Genomic DNA, 17,998 nt, shown 5'->3' on the forward strand with positions numbered 1-17,998 from the left:
AGGTGAGTAGCTGGTAAGTAAAGGTAAGGTTTACCTGTTATCTGTTCCAAATTTTTAAGTAGGGAAAAACTAGGTGGGGGGGGGGGGTGTGGGTGGAAAAATGAATTAGTTCAGATGGAGAACATGGTGGTGTGCTGCAGCTGCTTGATGTGGGAGCTCGTGGACCTTGCTGCGGTCCAAGACGGCCACATCTGCAGTAAGTGCTTGAGGCTGGAGGAACTTCGGCTCAAAATTGATGAGCTGGAATTGCAGCTTCAAACACTGCGGAGCATCAGAGAGGGGGAAGAGTTATGTAGATACTGTACATCAGGAGACCGTCACCCCCCTTAGAGCAGGTACTTCTGGAGTCCAGGAAGTAGAAGGGTGACTGTCAGAGGAGGGAAAAGGAAAAAGAAAAACAAATAGGCAGATAGTGGAGAGGACCCCAGAGGCCGTTCCCCTCAATAACAGGTTTTCCACTTTGGAAGCTGTTGTGGGGGGGTGGGGGGGGGGGGGGGGGGTGGAGATGTGAAATGACCTGCAGGGGCCTAGCAGCAGTAGCCAGGTCTCTGGCACTGGGACTGGTCCTGCAGCTCAGAAGGGAAGGGAGGAGAAGAGGAGGGCAATAGTGATAGGGGACTCGATAGTCAGGGAAACAGATAGGAGGTTCTGTGGTAGGGAGCATGAATCCCAGATGGTATGTTGCCTCCCAAGTGCCACGGTCTGGGATGTCTCTGATCGGGTCCACAGGATTCTTGAGTGGGAGGGAGAACAGCCAGAAGTCATGGTTCATGTTGGTACCAATGACATAGGTGGGAAGAAGGATGAAATGTGAGTTTAGGGAGCTAGGCAGAAGGCTGAAGAACAGGACCTCAAGGGTAGCAATCTTGGGATTGCTGCCAGTGCCATGTGATAGTGAAGGTAGGAATAGGAAGAGATGGCAAATAAATGTGTGGCTGAGAAGTTGGTGCAGGAAGGAGGGTTTTAGATTTTTGGATCATTGGGATCTCTTCTGGGGAAGGTGGGACCTGTACAGAGAGGACGGGTTACACCCGAACCCGAGAGGGGCCAATATCCTTGCAGCCAGGTTTGCTAGGGTGGTTCGGGAGGGTTTAAACTAGTTTGCAAGGGGGATGGGAACCAGAGGAGTAGGTCAGAGGAAGAAGGGGATGGGGAAAAGTCAGATCCAACAGGTAGAGAGGCTTTGAGGAAGGAGAAGCAGAGTACAGGCTACAAAAGTAGTAAGGCGGATGGGCTAAAGTGCATTTACTTAAATGCAAGAAGCATCAGGAATAAGGGAGATGAACTGAGAGCTTGGATAAGTACATGAGACTACAATATTGTGGCTATTACAGAGACATGGCTGACATCAGGGCAGGAATATTCCTGGTTTTCAGTGTTTTAATAGGGATGGGGGGGGGGGGGGGAAGAGAAGAGGAGGGGTGGTATTACTGGTCAGGGACACTATTACAGCGACAGAAAGGGTGGATAATGTAGAAGGATCCTCTCTAGAGTCAGTATGGGTGGAAGTTAGGAAGAAGAAAGGAGCAGTTACTCTACAGGGAGTATTCTATAGGCCCCCTGGTAGCAGTAGGGATACTGAGGAGCAGATTGGGAGGGAGATTTTGGAGAGATGCGAAAACAACAGGGTTATTATAGTGGGAAACTTCGACTTCCCAAATATTGATTGGCACCTGCTTAGTGCCAAAGGTTTAGATGGGCCGGAGTTTGTTAAGTGTGTACAGGATGGATTCCTGTCACAGTATGTTGACAGGCTGACTAGAAGGAATGCCATTAGATCTAGTTTTAGGTAATGAACCGGGTCAGGTGACAGATTTCTTGGTGGGTGAGCATTTGGGGGACAGTGACCACTGCTCCATAACCTTTAGAATTGTCATGGACAGGGATAGGAGCAAAGAGGATGGGAAGATATTTAATTGGGGAAAGGTGAATTATGGGGCTATAAGACGAGAACTTGAGAGTGTAAATTGGGGTGATATTTTTGAGGGGAAAATGTACTAGAGAGATGTGGTCGATGTTCAGGGATCTCTTGCAGGATGTTAGGGATAAATTTGTCCCCGTGAGGCCGAGAAGGAATGGCAGGGTGAAGGAACCATGGGTGATAAGGGAGGTGGAACAACTAGTTAGGAAGAAGGTGGCAGCATACATAAGTGTAAGCAGCAAGGATCAGACAGGACTCATGAGGAATATAGAGTAGCAAGGAAGGAACTTAAGAAGGGGCTGAGGACAGCGAGAGGGGGACATCAAAAGGCTTTGGCAAGCAGGGTTAAGGAGAATCCCAAGGCTTTTTACTCGTACGTGAAGAGCAGAAGGATGGCTAGAGTAAAGGTGAGTCCAATTAAAGACAAAGGTGGGAAGATGTGCCTGGAAGCTGTGGAAGTGGGTGAGGTTCTCAATGAATACTTCTCTTCAGTATTCACCAAGAAGAGGGATCTTGATGACGCTGAGGACAGTGTTGGTAAGGGTAATGTTCTAGAGTATGTAGATATCAAGAGAGAGGATATGTTGGAGCTGTTAGAAAATATTAGGACAGATAAGTGCCCAGGGCCTGACAGAATATTCCCCAGGTTGCTTTGTGAGGCGAGGGAGGAGATTGCTGAACTGTTGGCTAGGACCTTTGAGTCCTCGTCCACGGGGATGGTACCGGAGGATTGGAGGGTGGCAAATGTTGTCCCTTTATTCAAAAAAGGTAGTAGGGATAGTCCAGGGAATTACAGACCAGTGAGCCTTACTTCTGTGGTGGGCAAGCTGTTGGAAAGGATTCTTGGATAGGATTATGAGCATTTAGAGAATCATGGACTGATTAGGGACAGCCAGCATGGATTTGTGAAGGGAAGATCTTGCCTCACTAGCCTGCCAGGGTTCTTTGAGGTGGTGACCAGGAAGATTGATGAGGGTAGTGCAGTAGATGTGGTCTACATGGATTTTAGTAAGGCGTTTGACAAGGTTCCGCATGGTAGGCTTCTTCAGAAGGTCAAGAGGCCAAGGGATCCAGGGAAGCTTGGCCCTGTGGATTCAGAATTGGTTTGCTTGTAGAAAGCAGAGGGTTGTGGTGGAGGGAGTGCATTCGGATCAGAGGTCTGTGACTAGTGGTGTCCCACAGGGATTGGTTCTGGGACCTCTACTTTTTGTGATATTTATTAATGACTTCGATGAGGGGGTGGAAGGGTGGGTTAGCAAGTTTACAGATGACACAAAGATCGGTGGTGCCGTGGATAGTGTGGAGGGCTGGTTGAAGCTTACAGAGGGATATTGATAGGATGCAGAGCTGGGCTGACAAGTGGCAGATGGAGTTCAATCCAGAGAAGTGCGAGGCGGTACACTTTGGAAGGACAAACTCCAAGGCGGAGTACAAGGTAAATGGCAGGATTCTTGGCAGTGTAGAGGAGCACAGCGATCTGGGGGTTCATATCCACAGATCACTGAAAGTTGCGACACAGGTGGATAGGGTAGTTAAAAAAGCTTATGGGATGTTAGCTTTCATAAGTCCTGGGATCGAGTTTAAGAGCCACGAAGTAATGATGCAGCTTTACAAAACTCTGGTTAGACCACACTTAAGAGCACTGTGTCCAGTTCTGGTCACCTCATTATAGGAAGGATGTGGAGGCATTGGAAAGGGTGCAGAGGAGATTTACCTGGATGCTGCCTGGATTAGGGAGTATGGATTATGAGGAGAGACTAAAGGAGCTAGGGCTTTACTCATTGGAGAGGAGGAGGATGAGGGGAGACATGATAAAGGTATACAAAATATTAAGAGGAATAGATAGAGTGGACAGCCAGCGCCTTTCCCAGGGCACCAATACACAATACAAGAGTGCATGGCTTTAATGTAATGGGTGGGAAGTTCAAGGGAGATGTCAGAGGGAGGTTTCTCACCCAGAGCGCGGTTGGTGCATGGAATGCACTGCCTGGGGTGGTGCTGGAGGCTGATACGTTGGGCAAGTTCAAGGGATTGTTAGATAAGCATATTGGAGGAACTTAAGATAGAGGGATATATGGGAGGAAGGGGTTACATAGTCTTAGGAGTGGTTTGAAGGTCGGCACAATATGGTGGGCCGAAGGGCCTGTATTGTTCTATGGTTCTATAACCTGCTGAGGTCTCCCAACAGATTATAGGTTGCATGATAAGTTGCAGTGTGGTTACAACCTGTGGATATTTCTCTGCTTTCACCTGCATGCTACATATATCAGCAAACCTAAAGATAAGCGAGGCAGTCACATCATAGGCCAGAAGGCATTGATTTGCAAGCGTTAGCTTACACACAAGCTTTGACTGGCTCTGGAACCTACAACCTGGCTGTTCAAGCAACTGAACTGAACCTCTGCTAACTTTGTCACATTGATCTGATGATGCTAAACCAGGATTGGGAAAACTTGATTTCCATTGACAGCTTACAGAGGGCAAGCTCTTTCACAAGCACCTAGCACTTGCTTTTTTCAGATCACATACATTTTGTTCCTTTTGGGAGCGTGAAAATAACAACTTTAAGATGGGATGGCACTCACCAAGTTCTGGTCACTTTAAATATTGTCCATCTACAAAAGGCAAGAGGGTACTTAATGGATGGGTACTAATCAACTCTCATGCACTTAGAGAATGGAAACAAACACAATTAGTAAAATCCTTCTCCAAACCTTACCACCCTCTCCACATTCTCCTGCATGGACCCTTCCTTCTGCACAAATACAGGATTGTTCTATTCGTTCCAATTAATTTTACCTGAGTAGACAGGAGGGGACAAACATCTAAACAAAAGGGAAAAGTATTACAGATTTCAAGAGGTGGGCACCTCTGGGCGGCAATCACCAGGAAAGTCAAAAAAAACTAGAGGTTCCAGAAGTTTTGCTCTGTCTGTAAAGAATGACTTCAGAGGAATCCAAGTAAAAATTGAACAATGTTGCTGGAGAGGTGGTACAGAAGGGAGGGTTTTAGACTTCTGAGACTTTGGGACTATTTTGGGGGAAAGATAGGAGTTGGAAGGATTACACTTCAAAGTACTGAAACCAAAATCCTCCTGGGATTTGTCATTGTTTTTTTTAGAAAGAGCTTGGCAGAGAGGAAGAAGAACTGGGCATTAGAAGTATTGCAGGCAAAATAAACAGGCAGGGGAAACAAGGACAATAAATCAGGTCAGAGCATGAAAAATTATTATAAGGCCAAATATAAAGGCACTATGTCTAAACACACGGTAGTAAAACAAGGTGGTCCATTCATGTCATAGTTGCAAATGGAAAAGAACTAAGTGTTGTTACAGAAACCTAGCCAAACTTAAAAATCCAGAGTATTTGACATTTAAAGACAATCAAAAATTTAAAAAAAAGATGCAGTTCACTGCTCATTAGGCATAACATCTGTAGAGTATTTAGAAATGATCTTGGATGAACAGATTCTGGTCTAGAATTGGAACTAGTTTAGGTGGAGCTCGATAGCAGTGGGGGACAGGAAACATTGGTGAAAATGGTTTAAAATGCCTGTAATGTTGGACACAGTAGAAGTAAATTAGAGATAAAAGTACTTTAATCAGTTGAGGAAATAAAAATATATTAGTATATAGACAAATACTAGAGAAGTTAACGAGCCTGAAAACTGATAAATCTGAAGGACCTAATGATCTATATCTGTTTTGAAAGAGCTGCCTGAAAGAGTGCTGGTTGCTTTTGTTACCACCTGACAAAATTCCACACAATCTGAGGTTGTTCCTACAGATTAGAGGGGAGAAAACATAACCTTTCAATTTAAGAAAGATGTGGAAGTACTGACCAGTTTGCTCAACATCAGTAATGAGGAAGATACTGGTATTTGTAATTAAGAATATCACTTGGCCAGTACAGTGGTGCACCTGGTACAGCTGCTATCTCACAGTGGTAGAGACCAGGTTCAATCCCGACCTCAGATACCGCTGCATGGAACTTACAATCTCCATAACTGTGTGGGTTGGTAGGTTATTTGCCCAGTGTAAATTGTCCTTTGTTTAGGTGAGTGGTAGAATCTGGGTGGGAACATTGACAAAAACATCAGGAGAATAAAAATGAGATTAATGTAGAATTAGTGTAAATGGGCAATTGATAATTGGCAGACTGAGGGGCCTGGTGGGACCACAGCTGGACCATGATGTACAATTTGGGTCATCATTATCAAAAGCCTGGTTTTCACTGTAGAGGTTTCCCAGACAGGCTCCTGGGATGATGGCATGTTATTAAAAGGAATGATCGAGTAAGCCAGGCTTCTCTCAAGTTTAGAATGTGATGCGGCTTCACTGAGATGCACAAAATAATCAGAGGGCTCAACAGGGTAAAAGCAGGGCAGCACGGTAGCATAGCGGTTAGCGCGACACTATTACAGCGCCAGCGATCGGGGTTTGATTCCCGTCGTTGTAAGGAGTTTGTACATTCTCCCGTGTCAGCGTGGGTTTCCTCTGGGAGCTCCGGTTTCCTCCCACATTCCAAAGACATAAGGGTAGGTTAATTTGGGTTTAAGAAATGCGTGGCACAGACTCGTTGGGCTGGAAGGGCCTGTTACCATGCTGTAAATAAAAAAATTTTTTTTTTAAATATTTAAATTTAATTTAAAAATTTAAATTTAATTTCTCTTGGGTAAGGAGTTGAGAAGTAGTGGTCACGGAGTCAAACCAAAGGGTTAGGCCATTTTGGGTGGAAACATGTTTCCTCTCTAAGGATAGTGATTCTTTAGAATTTTCCACACAAGGCTCAGTCATTGATTGCGTTCAAGATCAATAGATTTCTAGATCATCTCAAATGACTCCTGGGAACCTCTGGCCTGTGACTACTCAAAGTGGAAATTAGAGCATTCAGGTTGATTGAGAATCTCAAGATCATACATCAGGACCACTCAGAAGCTAAGTGGTGGAAGGAGCACATTACTTCACAAACTATCCACTTCCACTCCCCTGCTCTGTCCGGTGTCTCTTGCCCTATCTATGCAGTCTGCAGTTCCCACATTGGCCTTATTAGCCACCTCAGAATCCACAAAATTCAGTCGAAGCAAGCCATTCTCAATCCTGACGGACTGCCTATGGAGAAGGACATGGAATAATTGGAGGATATACAGATCAGGTAGGAAAATAGTGTTTGAGGTAGAATATAAGCCATAATCTTATTGAATGAAACAGGCTCAATCAGCAAATGGCCTGCTCCTGTTTCTACTTATCTTCATATGTCACACACCATCGGGAACAGCAACTTCTGTGGAAGCGTTTTATTTTTAAAATCAGCAAAGATAGAAAACAGAAACTAATATATTCACAAGTGAATTTGTATCAAAGGACAGGTCTTTAAAAAAAAAACGTGCAACAAGCATACAGTAATAAAATAGAATCAAAAGCATCTTAAGAGATAGGCACACCATATAAACAATGTTATGAATTTTACAAGGTCTCAGAGGCTGCTGCACTAATTTCACCTGTCAGAATAATTGTCAAAAGACCTGAGCAGTGGTTTTCATTCACAAATCATTCTAAACTCTTAATTGGGGTGGTATTAATGATTGGTTTGTATTAACAGGTAGATTTTTTTTTGATGGAGGCATCCTTTTTTTGTTGCAAAAAAGAGAAAAGGACCCTTTATCTTGTCTTAGTACTACCACATCAACACTAACTCAGACCCACAAAAGTTATCCCCCTACTTCAAAACCAGTTTTTGTAACAACTCTAGAAATCTAGGCACATTGACTGGCAGGTCATGGGTATAAAAATAGACAATTTGCACACCCAACTTGGCTGTATAACTGAAATCAGGTCACAGTAAGTTTTAAAGCCAATTAAAAAAATACAGTTTTGAAGGAACAAGAACAGTACCAAGAATTAAGGGAGTTTTAAAATTAAACCCACTACTCAATTAGGAAAGAGAAATTGCTACCCCACACCTAGTTCGACCCAATATTCTCCATAATGTCAACTTATCAGATAGAATGAAACTACTTGCATAACTTAATGTCACTACATTGTTTGCACCCAACTTCACTGCAGAATGATTTGCAAGCCCTCTGGATATCTGTGTTCCTATCTGCCTTTACCTTTGATAAACTCTGCTCCTTGGGAGAAACTCATACTAGAAATCTGAAATTATTTATTCAGTGGGTTCCACGTCAGCACTGGCATGCACTGCATGTTTTATTGGAAGACCCAAGCATATCAGAGGTGCAATAAAAAAAAGTTCCACATTATTTGGTCTCACACATCTCAACTGTGCCATTTCATCCTTCCAGGAGATTTAGCAACAAAAATTAGCCTTATGCACATGGGTTTCCGAACATGCATCTTAGTTTAAAAACTGCCATCTCATACAGCACCATCTCAAAATGCTAAATGTGTCACATGATAATTATTCTCTCATTTTCAAATGACAAGGTATCAAGATTACTTCCGGGAACATATCAGATCACCAGAGGCTCCCAGTGTAAAGGAAGGTACAGCAGTCTGATGCACCTGCAAAAGAAACTCGCACCGTTTCTCCAGAGAGAGAGCATCTTCCCAGACCACCTCCATTCAGAGTCAGCTGCAAGACAAATACACCACACAGCTCAGACTCCCAGAGAATCCCTTTCCTTCCTGCAACAGGCACGTTAAAAAATTTTCAATTTGCCAAACCAAAACCCAGATTAGTACCATTTCTGACATCTTGGATACTGCCAACTTCAGTGACAAAATGTCAGGGTTGAGGGAAGTCATCGGTCACCTCACACCTAAAATTTCACTGGAATCAAAACCAAATTCATAACCTGGATTTAACCATTTTAAGACAGACCATTGTGGAAAAGTGAAGTTTTAATTCTTTAATCTTTTTAGAGGTTGTAACGTTTCTAGAAATAAAATGAATGTGGAAAACCATGCACGGCAAGAGTTAAACTGAACTGCAAAAATCTCCTGTTGATTTCTACTGACCCTGTCACTGGCCCCTCAGAGTGAGATTGCCCAATTAGTGCCAGTCATACTACAGGCAGTTTTGTGTTATGGACGTGTCCACTGGGAACTTACTTGACACCATCCCCCTACTCTCCACCTTACTCAGACTCCCCTTCACAGTTGTGAAGGGGCTCTCAGTCCACCAGTCTGAGCTGGATTGAAACCCAGGTTTGGGAAACTGAAAAGGTCAATGTTCTGCTCGTTCTACTCCACTGCACAACTCAAAATGCCTTCCCTTTTGCGTTCTGCAGGTCAGACAAGGTCAGATTTAGTGTCAGACATGATTGACACCCAATTGTCTTGGACTCTGTTCAAATTATTTTCCCGGGATCAAGGTCAGGCTTTGTGTTTTTTTTCTTCAGACTTTTCAAAAAGGCAAAAACAGTCTAAGCAACAGTGAACACAGTTAAAATGTTTGATATGTGATATTTTCTTCAAAAACTGTAAGACTAAAAAAAGGTTTACAAATATCAAAGGTATTTAGAAACTCTGCAGATTAGTGTCACAAATTACACTTCTATATTGCAAGTTACAAGAGGACCACAACTAAGCAAAAATTTACTTCAGCTAACTAACTGAGCCACAAGACTCCCCTAGGGAATAAGCTCAAGTAGCCAAAAGCTAAGTGGTGACAGAGCACTGGTAAGTTATTAACCACTAAGAGTACTCAATGCTCCTTCGAAGACCTTTAAAATGCACTAACGTAGTTGTGCAGATTAACTTTCTATTACAAGAATGCAGCCAATGGATGCCACAACCCATTTTGTTTTGGGCGTTTTCAGATTCTGGTTTCCAGTCTGTACATGGTAAATGTTTTCTGGGAGACAGGTCTGGGGGGAGGGGTTGCAGGGGGAGGTGAAGAGGAAGAAAAAGCAAATGGAAAAAGAATAGCAACAAGAGACCAGTTTAGCACCACTCTCCCCATATCGGTTTCAGTGTAAAAAATGTACAACGCAATGTTTCAGGTGAATAAATACAATTATAAAAGATTCTGCTTGCTACAGAAACATTCAACCTTTAATTACATGTGCAAAAACCTTAAAACACTTCTTTGTAAAACCATCCTTTCCTTTCATTGTATCTCTAATCAGCTATCCAACGAGGTAATAAAATGGCCTCTTGCAGTCATATCTACAGTAACTGGGGAGTGTCGGGGCTGGATATGCCAATAGTGAAACTTTTATTGAGAGGCTTCCCAGAAGTTAAAAAAGTCTGAGTCACCTGCATTTCGAACAAAAGCCACTCCTGAAGTCACATTCTCAGAGTACAACCACCAAAGAATTCATGGCAGAGATATCCCATGAAGGCTTCCACCAGCCATTAAAGCACTCCTAACCACATCATTTCCTATTTAAACCATTCCAACAAATCTCCCGGTTTTCTAGTCACCATTGCATTAGAAGCATTCTACCATATCCAGGTAGTCTGTCTTTATATCGTTCATGACCCTCATTTTTCCCCTCCCCTACTCTCCTTTCTTAAAGGATTTAATGTGCTTGACGACAGAATCACTGACAGGAGCTCAGTAGTAATTGCTGGCAGGAGATACAATGCCTGATTCACTCCCAAGCTTCTACACACAGATTGGACAGGAATTTTGCTGGACGTGGAGCAAGAACCCTAGTCAGTTTTAACCTCACAGTTTAGTATCACTGCATAAGTTTAGCAGTGCATCTGCTGCAATTAGTCATCGTATTGTGGGACTTCCTCATTAGATAGTACTGTCCTATACCTGGAAGCAAGCTTCCCACTAACCTAAATGGAAGCGGCTTCTCAGAAGCCAGCATAACCTACTGTTAGTTTTAACTGAGGTTTTGTAAGCTGTGAGTACTCTTAGGGTTAACAACATTACGTGCAAGCACACCAGCAAAGAACGTCTTCAATTAGCGTTACAGAAAATTCAGAGGCTTCAGAGAGCCAGGAGGTTACACCACCAGACAGCATCACCATCATACGAACACCTCATTTGTTTCTCTTTAGTATATCTGGAAGTTAATTTTAAATTTTTACTAAAAGATCAATGAAGAAAAGTATTAATCAATATAGCTATTTGCTTCCCCCCTCCCGCTATTGTGGTATATATCGAGGTTAAAGCACATCACAATCAACTTTCAGGTGGAACCAGGGTCCTCAAGAGTTTGTGGAATGGTAGCCCAGAGATGAGGTAGGGTAAATGCTCGGTGCAGTATTGATACCCAGGAGAAATGGTCCATAGCCTTCGCTGCCTTGGTCCCACTGGAAAAGAAAATACATGAAATAAATGAGCATTGTGCCTTCTCTATCCAGGTGCAAGCTAAAGCATCCTTGGTATTCATTAGAGTAAAAGACATACATTTCAGTAAATGCAACTGCTTTCTGTCTGTCAATATTAAGCAAGAACAACAAGGCTATGTCAATGCTGCTCTATAGACATTAGCCCAACCTCGTTGAACAGAAGCCCAAATGCCACGAATCTTATTTTTGGACCATGAGAGATGAAGTACAGCAATGCAGTGTGTTCCAGAGAGCACAAGACAGCAGATTCTGGAAATCTGACTCCAGGAGCATGAGCAGTTCAGATATTTCTGCTTACAAGTCCCCTTCCTTGTCTTTTCTCCCGTTTGTGGGTCTGGAAGTTTGGAGGGAATGGTTATTTTTCAGACTAGTAACCATCAGGACAACAACCCGTTACTTTCAGCAACTTGAGATGTGCACAAATCAATACAAAATATTTAAGTTTATCCATATAGCCCATGTCACTTAGTGATACAACTCAAAGGGAAAAGCTTAGATGTCCTTGTTTGATCACACCAGTGAGGCAATTCCACCCACATCATTGCAGTTAAGAACAGGCACAAAGATAAAAATGTTCCAGTAACATCCAAAATAAATTCGAGCCAAGGTCCAAGGTGAAAGACAACACCAATGACTCCCTGGCTCAGCTAGTCCCACAGTCACCATTATAAAGGTAAAATGCCACAAAACAGAAAGGAAAGCAAACCAAACTTCTTTTAATATGGTCGTTAAGATCTGAGGAAAACCCTAATTTAGACTGCTATGACTGCTCACAGCTGTGAACAAACTGTAGCCTATTGTATGCTTGAGGAGCTTTCTCGATGGGACAGGATTGATTTGGTGTTATCTCAGCACTTCACATCATATACATGATGCAGACTGTATGACTGTCCCAAAAGGCTCACAAACTAAGCCTACCTGCTTGCTTTCCATGGGAACTGCATACTCAAATGTGACAACTACAGGTTAGCTTTCATACTTTTTTATTCCAATCCTCAGTTTGGATACAACAGAAACTGCAATGTCAGCCCATTAAACAGAAAACATTACCCAAGAAGCAGAGAAGAGCCTTCAAAAAGCTTTGCATCCAAATAAAGTCAAACACCCAGTGCTATACTTGCAACAGCATCAGAACAATTTGTTTTTAAAATTTTTTAGTCTAAAATTCAACACAAATCAGAATATTCTCAAGGGGCTGTATGGCCAATTCTGAAGTTCCTCACACTAGCTGATCTATAGTTAGGAACAACTTCAATTCTCATAGGATGCACATGAACTGTTGCCATAAAAGGGATGTCAGGAACCAGAAGAGCAAGTTAAAGTCAAAGCTAATGACTAGCACAAGTTGATGTCTGGAACTTCTTTTGCAACCAAATAATAAATATATAAAATGGAGTTGCAGAAGGGGTAGGTTCACGTGGAGCTTACATACTGGTATAGGCCTGCTGAGCTGAGCTGATTAGCCTGTTACCATGCTGTAAATACCATGCAAACCAATGAAAACTGTACCCAGGTACCAGTTGGAGACACAATGGAGTCTTTCTGAATAGACGTTTTGTTCAAAAAAAGCTTTTGGAAACAAAATTACGTCAGGGGAGTGAACCTCAAGGTACAACTGAACAGAACTGCTAACACCAGTCACAAGGATACAAATCATGTCAGTTAAGGAACGGGCAAATTCATGCATATACATTTTTGAATCAATCTTGACATTTTAATTAGTGGGCTAAATTTGTTTAAAAATTCAAAATAGACAGCATAAACACAGGCATGGAAAAATGAGAAACAAAATAGTGGTGGTGGGAGTGAGTCACTGTAGCATATTGTATGAAATACTGAACAACCAGCTGCAACTGAAACCAAATCCAAAGGCAGCATGTAAAGAAATTAATGTCCTGCAGGTGTGGTAATTACTTGTAAATTGTATTTCCTGTCCATGTGTTGAAAGGCAAGAAAACAATTTGATATACCTTGACAAAAGTAACTTTTTAACTAAAAAGTATAGTTCTCATTTTTCCCTCCTTATACAAGCTCCCTGCACGCTACCAAAGGCACATTTATCACCACCTCCAAACTACAGCACACATTGGTTCTCAGTCTGAGTGTGCTACAGTGTGTGTACATGAGGAACAGAGAGAGACACACACAGACAGCGAGGCATGATCAGAGAGAAAAGCAATGAGATGGAGGAAGGCCTTCTCTGTCCTAAAAATAATCTTTCACCTCTATAGGATGATACTGAAGATGGCAAGAACTTTGCAATTGGTTTAAGAATGGAATGGTGATGTTATACATGCTGCTTATTTTATTAACTCTTTGTGATATGTGCAACTAATGTTAACCAATACCATACTAGTGGTTTTTAATGTGTTAAACAGCATAATTAGAACTGGTTTGCAAGTAATTTATCATATGATAGGAAGGACTTGTCACATGACAGGAAGTTGTTTGATCATGCGTATAAAAAGATTTTCCACTGACGGACGGAACTTCACCTTTGGACTCTGATTGTGAACAGTGCCTAGGGCTATATAAAGAAATATGCTGTTACATTTGCAGTTGCCAGGAGTCCAGAGCAGCAGCAGGAATGCAAGAGCACTTTTGCTTCAGAATTGTTTTTTTTCCCCCCTGGATCAACTAAGTGGACTTCCCTGTTGAGTCAAGGTCACAAGTGGTATTAAGGGTTAGTGACAGCTCTTACATTTGCTGTTGCAAGGGTAGGGCTACAAGAGTTGTGTTTACTTTAATAGGGCAAACCGTTTTCTCCTCGTTATAAATTGCTTAATAAAATAATTTAAGCATATTGACTGGATCAGAATTATATTGTATTAAACCAGCATCTTGAAGTAATATCAATTATCTGTACACTACTGATTGATGGGGTGAAACTCACTTGAATAATGATACAGTAGCAGCAAAATGCTCACAACAAACTGCTGCACAGTCAAAGTAATGATGAGTAGGAATCAAGTACGACAATGGAGAAATTGGCAGCTTAGGAACATCACTGGGAAGAGAAGGTGGTGATTGAGACTGAATAAAGGGAGAGCATGCTGAATTCACAGCAAATGCCCGAGTTAGGGATGGAGTCTAGCACTGGCATCACTCATCTTAAATCAACACCAGAGATCAAAAATAGAAGCAGAAAATACTAGATTCACTTAGTAATTGCAGCTTCTATGGAAGAGAAAGAGTTAATATTTCAGAAAATGACCTTCAGCAAAACTAGGAAAAATTAGAAAGCAAATCAAGTTGCAGAGATGAGCAGCAATAACGGCGCAGCAGTGGTGCCTCAGTGTTAGAAACCAGGTTCAATCCTGTCTTCAGGGACGATGTGAAGTGTGCATATTCTCCCTGTGAACGTGTGGGTTTCTTCTTGGTGCTCCAGTTCCCTCCCACATCCCAAAAGTCATGGCTGGCACGTTACTTGGCCATTGTAAGTCGCCCCTAGTGTGTAGGTGAGTGATAGAATCTGGGGGGAGTTGATAAGAATATGGGGAGAATAAAAGAATGGGATTAATGTAAGAGTGGTGTAAATGGGCCGGCATGCACTCAGTGGGCCAAAGGCCAATTTCTGTGTTGTATCATTACGACTGTGTGATTTGAAGAGGGAAGAGTGGAGAAAGTACCAGGGAATGTCTGTGATGGGGTGGAGCTTGAAAGATATTGAATGATCAAAAGATGATGGTTCTGACCGAGAGAAGATGGTGAAGATGTGCAAATCATAACAGATCTTTCTCGAGATGCAAATAAATGAAGTGAACAAGGACAGGACAGAGAAAGAAAAACAATGCTGGAACTGTGAGATACAACTGCAATGTCTTGTTGGAAATCTTAAAAGAAAAAACACCAGCAGCTCAGACATCTGTGGAAAGAAAAACTGAGTTAACAGTACTAGCTGATGACCTTTCACCAGAACCGGCCAACACTGACAAACTTGGAAGGATAGTTATAGATTACAGTGGAATAAGTGAAGGGCTGCAATGTGCTTAGTCAGAAGATGACATGCTGTTCCCTTGAGCTTATGACGAACTTCAATGGTACTGTGTACAAAGCCAATGACAGAGTGGGAGTGGTATGGTGAATTAAAGTCACAGGTAACTGGAAGCTCAGGGTCATCCTTGTAGACTGAACAGAGGGGAACTATGCAGCCTCTAAATTTCAGAAGTAACTGTTCTGTAAAACAAGCTGCAATTAGTGTCCCCAGTGTGGATGAGACCACATGGCGAGTACTGGCTGCAAATAAACTAAATTTGGAAGTAACAGTGAGTTGCTGCTTTAGTTGGAAGGAGTGTTTAGGTCCATGATAGGAAGAGAATGTGTAGAAGGGCAAGTACTGCATTCGAGTGAGAGGCTCTATGAGAAGGGCAGCGCCCATTAGAGATGGAAGAATGAGCAAGGGAGCAGTTCTTTCAGAATGCTGAAAGGGGTTTGGGGGGAGTGGGGGAAGAAACACTGTCTGCCGGTGGCATCACGCTGAAAAGGGACTGAAATTATGAAGGATGACACGTTGAATGTGGAGGCTTGTGAAATGGAAATGAGGACAATAGGAACCCTATTCTTCCCAAGGGCTGGAAAAGGAGGTTGCAACAGCAAAACGTGCAGGAAATAGCCAATTCTAATGAAGTGTCAACCTACAATATTAACTCAGTTTTCATCTCTCCACCGATGCTACCTGACCTGCTGGATATTGCCAGCATTCTCTTATTTCAGATCACCAGTTGCTGGTGTAATTCCTGTTGTGTTGCTGTTTTCTTCCCTATCTCTTTTCATCCCCAATTAACATTTCCTCCAGACAAATCATGTGATTCAGAGCTTTCATCACCTTCAGCCAGCACCATCATCTTGTTTCTCAGTCACTCTTGGTCTCTGCTCTTCATTCTCCACCTCATCCTCTTCAACAACACATTTCAAAATTTTCAGAACTAGGAAACGCTAGAAGTGTCAGTCACTTCTCTCCCCATTTGCTGCCCAACCTACTGAGCATTTCCAGCAATTTGGTTTATGTCTAAAAATCAGGATATGTGTATTCCAAATCCCTGCTCACACAAATTTTGTACTGGGTATATCTGCTGCTTTTGAAGTCAAAGTAAACACCTATTGCAACGTTAGCTTTTCAAATAAATTGCTTGCCTCCAATTCTGAACAGATTTCACACTGGTATAAAGCTGGTACGAGACTAGTACATAAGCACTTTTGAAAAATGCTGATTTTTGCTCATTTGTGCACTGCGGCTGCAAGTCATCTCCCAGCTATGTTCCTGTGTCCACAGGAAGTCTGCACGATGCCATAAGTTGTTCACTCTACTGCCTAGAGGCACATGGGAAGAGAATTTACTCTACATACTAACTAAAATAACTAAAATCATTCTTGGATGAAATCCTATTCATTCAATTGAAGCACAGCAACCTCAGTGCATCAAAATGCCCTTTCAGAATCATGTCGACAATGCATGGCATTACAAGACGCAATGATGATGATAACAAAAGCTGACGGTTCTTCCACACGTTTAATGAGAGCATTTGACTGTGCATTTCTGCTCAAGATGTGCTGTAACCAGTCCTGTAAATTCATACCTCACTCAATCCAGTTCATCTTCCACTACTAAAACTTCGATCTTCATAAATGGAGATCTCGATCTGCAAATGCCTGGGTTAAGGAAACAAATGGATACTAGAAGCATTGTTGACATATTCAATGTGATAGATTTCCTCTGAGGTCATTTGCAAACAACTAGTGTGTGAAACAGTACAATTGTACTGATACAGTCCCTGAAAACATTTCTTCATTTTGCATGAATTTTCTGTGAATAGGTAAACTGTGCCAATAACCCTGCCAGCATTCAAAAAGATAATAGCCAGGACAGTCCACAACTATACCTGCTTTACTCTCGGATCAAAACAAATACAGGGGAGGAATTAAATACAGTCACCATCGCTACAGAATTACTACAAGGCTAATTAATTGGGTAAAGCTGATGAGTCCTCTGGACCTGAAGGTTTATGTGGATGCAGCAGTTGGAATCATGGACCGCTTCCCAAATTGGGATCCACCTCTTGGCAAAGGAAGACATCGAAGGGAGTGGTGAATTTCACCAATGTACCAGTACAACCCCTGGTCGACTGAGGGAAAGGGTATTTGAAGATCAAGACCTCTGACATGGCACAAAACTCTCAGTCTACCAGGCAGCAGTGATCCCTGCCCTCCTTTCACTTCCTACATCTACACTACCTAAAAGCACTGGAAAAATACCACAAATGCCAAGTATAATCCTCCAATTCACTGGATGGATAAGCATACCAATGTCAGTGACATTTCCCAGACCAACATCCCCAGCACTGAGTTACTCTCAGTTGCTTATGATGGGCAGGCTAGGTCGATCACATGCCTGAAACTGAAGCACTCTATTCCAAGCAACAATATCTGCTGGAGGAACTCAGCAGGTCGAGCAGCATTTGTGGAAGGAAAGGAATTGTCAATGTTTCAGGTCAAACCCCTGCATCAGAAACATCAACAATTCCTTTCCTCTCACAAATGCTGCTCAACCTGCTGAGTTGCTCCAGCAGACTGCTTGTTGCTCCAGATTGCAGCATCTGCAGTCTCTTGTATCTACACTCTATTCCAAGCTGTGTCAAGGAAGGAGATTACTAGGCAGACAGAAAAGATTCAAGGATTTGCTCAGTTTCCTTGAAGGGTAACATTTCCACTGATTTCTAGGAACCTCTGGCCCACAACCAAAATGGGAAGCAGCATTCGGATAGTAATGAAAACCTTGAGGCCTGTGTCAGGAACACACAGAGGCC

At 42.5% G+C, this 17,998-nt stretch overlaps 1 protein-coding gene across 1 annotated transcript in view; it reads right to left on the reverse strand.

Moving 5' to 3' along the window:
* Positions 1–7,208: 7,208 nt before the first annotated feature.
* Positions 7,209–17,998, reverse strand: part of golga7 (golgin A7) — a 37,695-nt gene continuing 26,905 nt past the window's right edge. Inside the window, exons 5-6 of the mRNA XM_052041091.1 lie at positions 16,772–16,834; positions 7,209–11,156 (exon numbers count right to left, since the gene is read on the reverse strand). Of these exons, the coding sequence (XP_051897051.1) occupies positions 16,787–16,834 (48 nt within the window). The 3' untranslated portion in view covers positions 7,209–11,156; positions 16,772–16,786. The remainder of the gene's footprint in view (positions 11,157–16,771; positions 16,835–17,998) is intronic.

Source organism: Pristis pectinata, chromosome 29 (genome assembly GCF_009764475.1).
Source record: "Pristis pectinata isolate sPriPec2 chromosome 29, sPriPec2.1.pri, whole genome shotgun sequence".
In the NCBI taxonomy this organism is placed as follows: Eukaryota; Metazoa; Chordata; class Chondrichthyes; order Rhinopristiformes; family Pristidae; genus Pristis; species Pristis pectinata.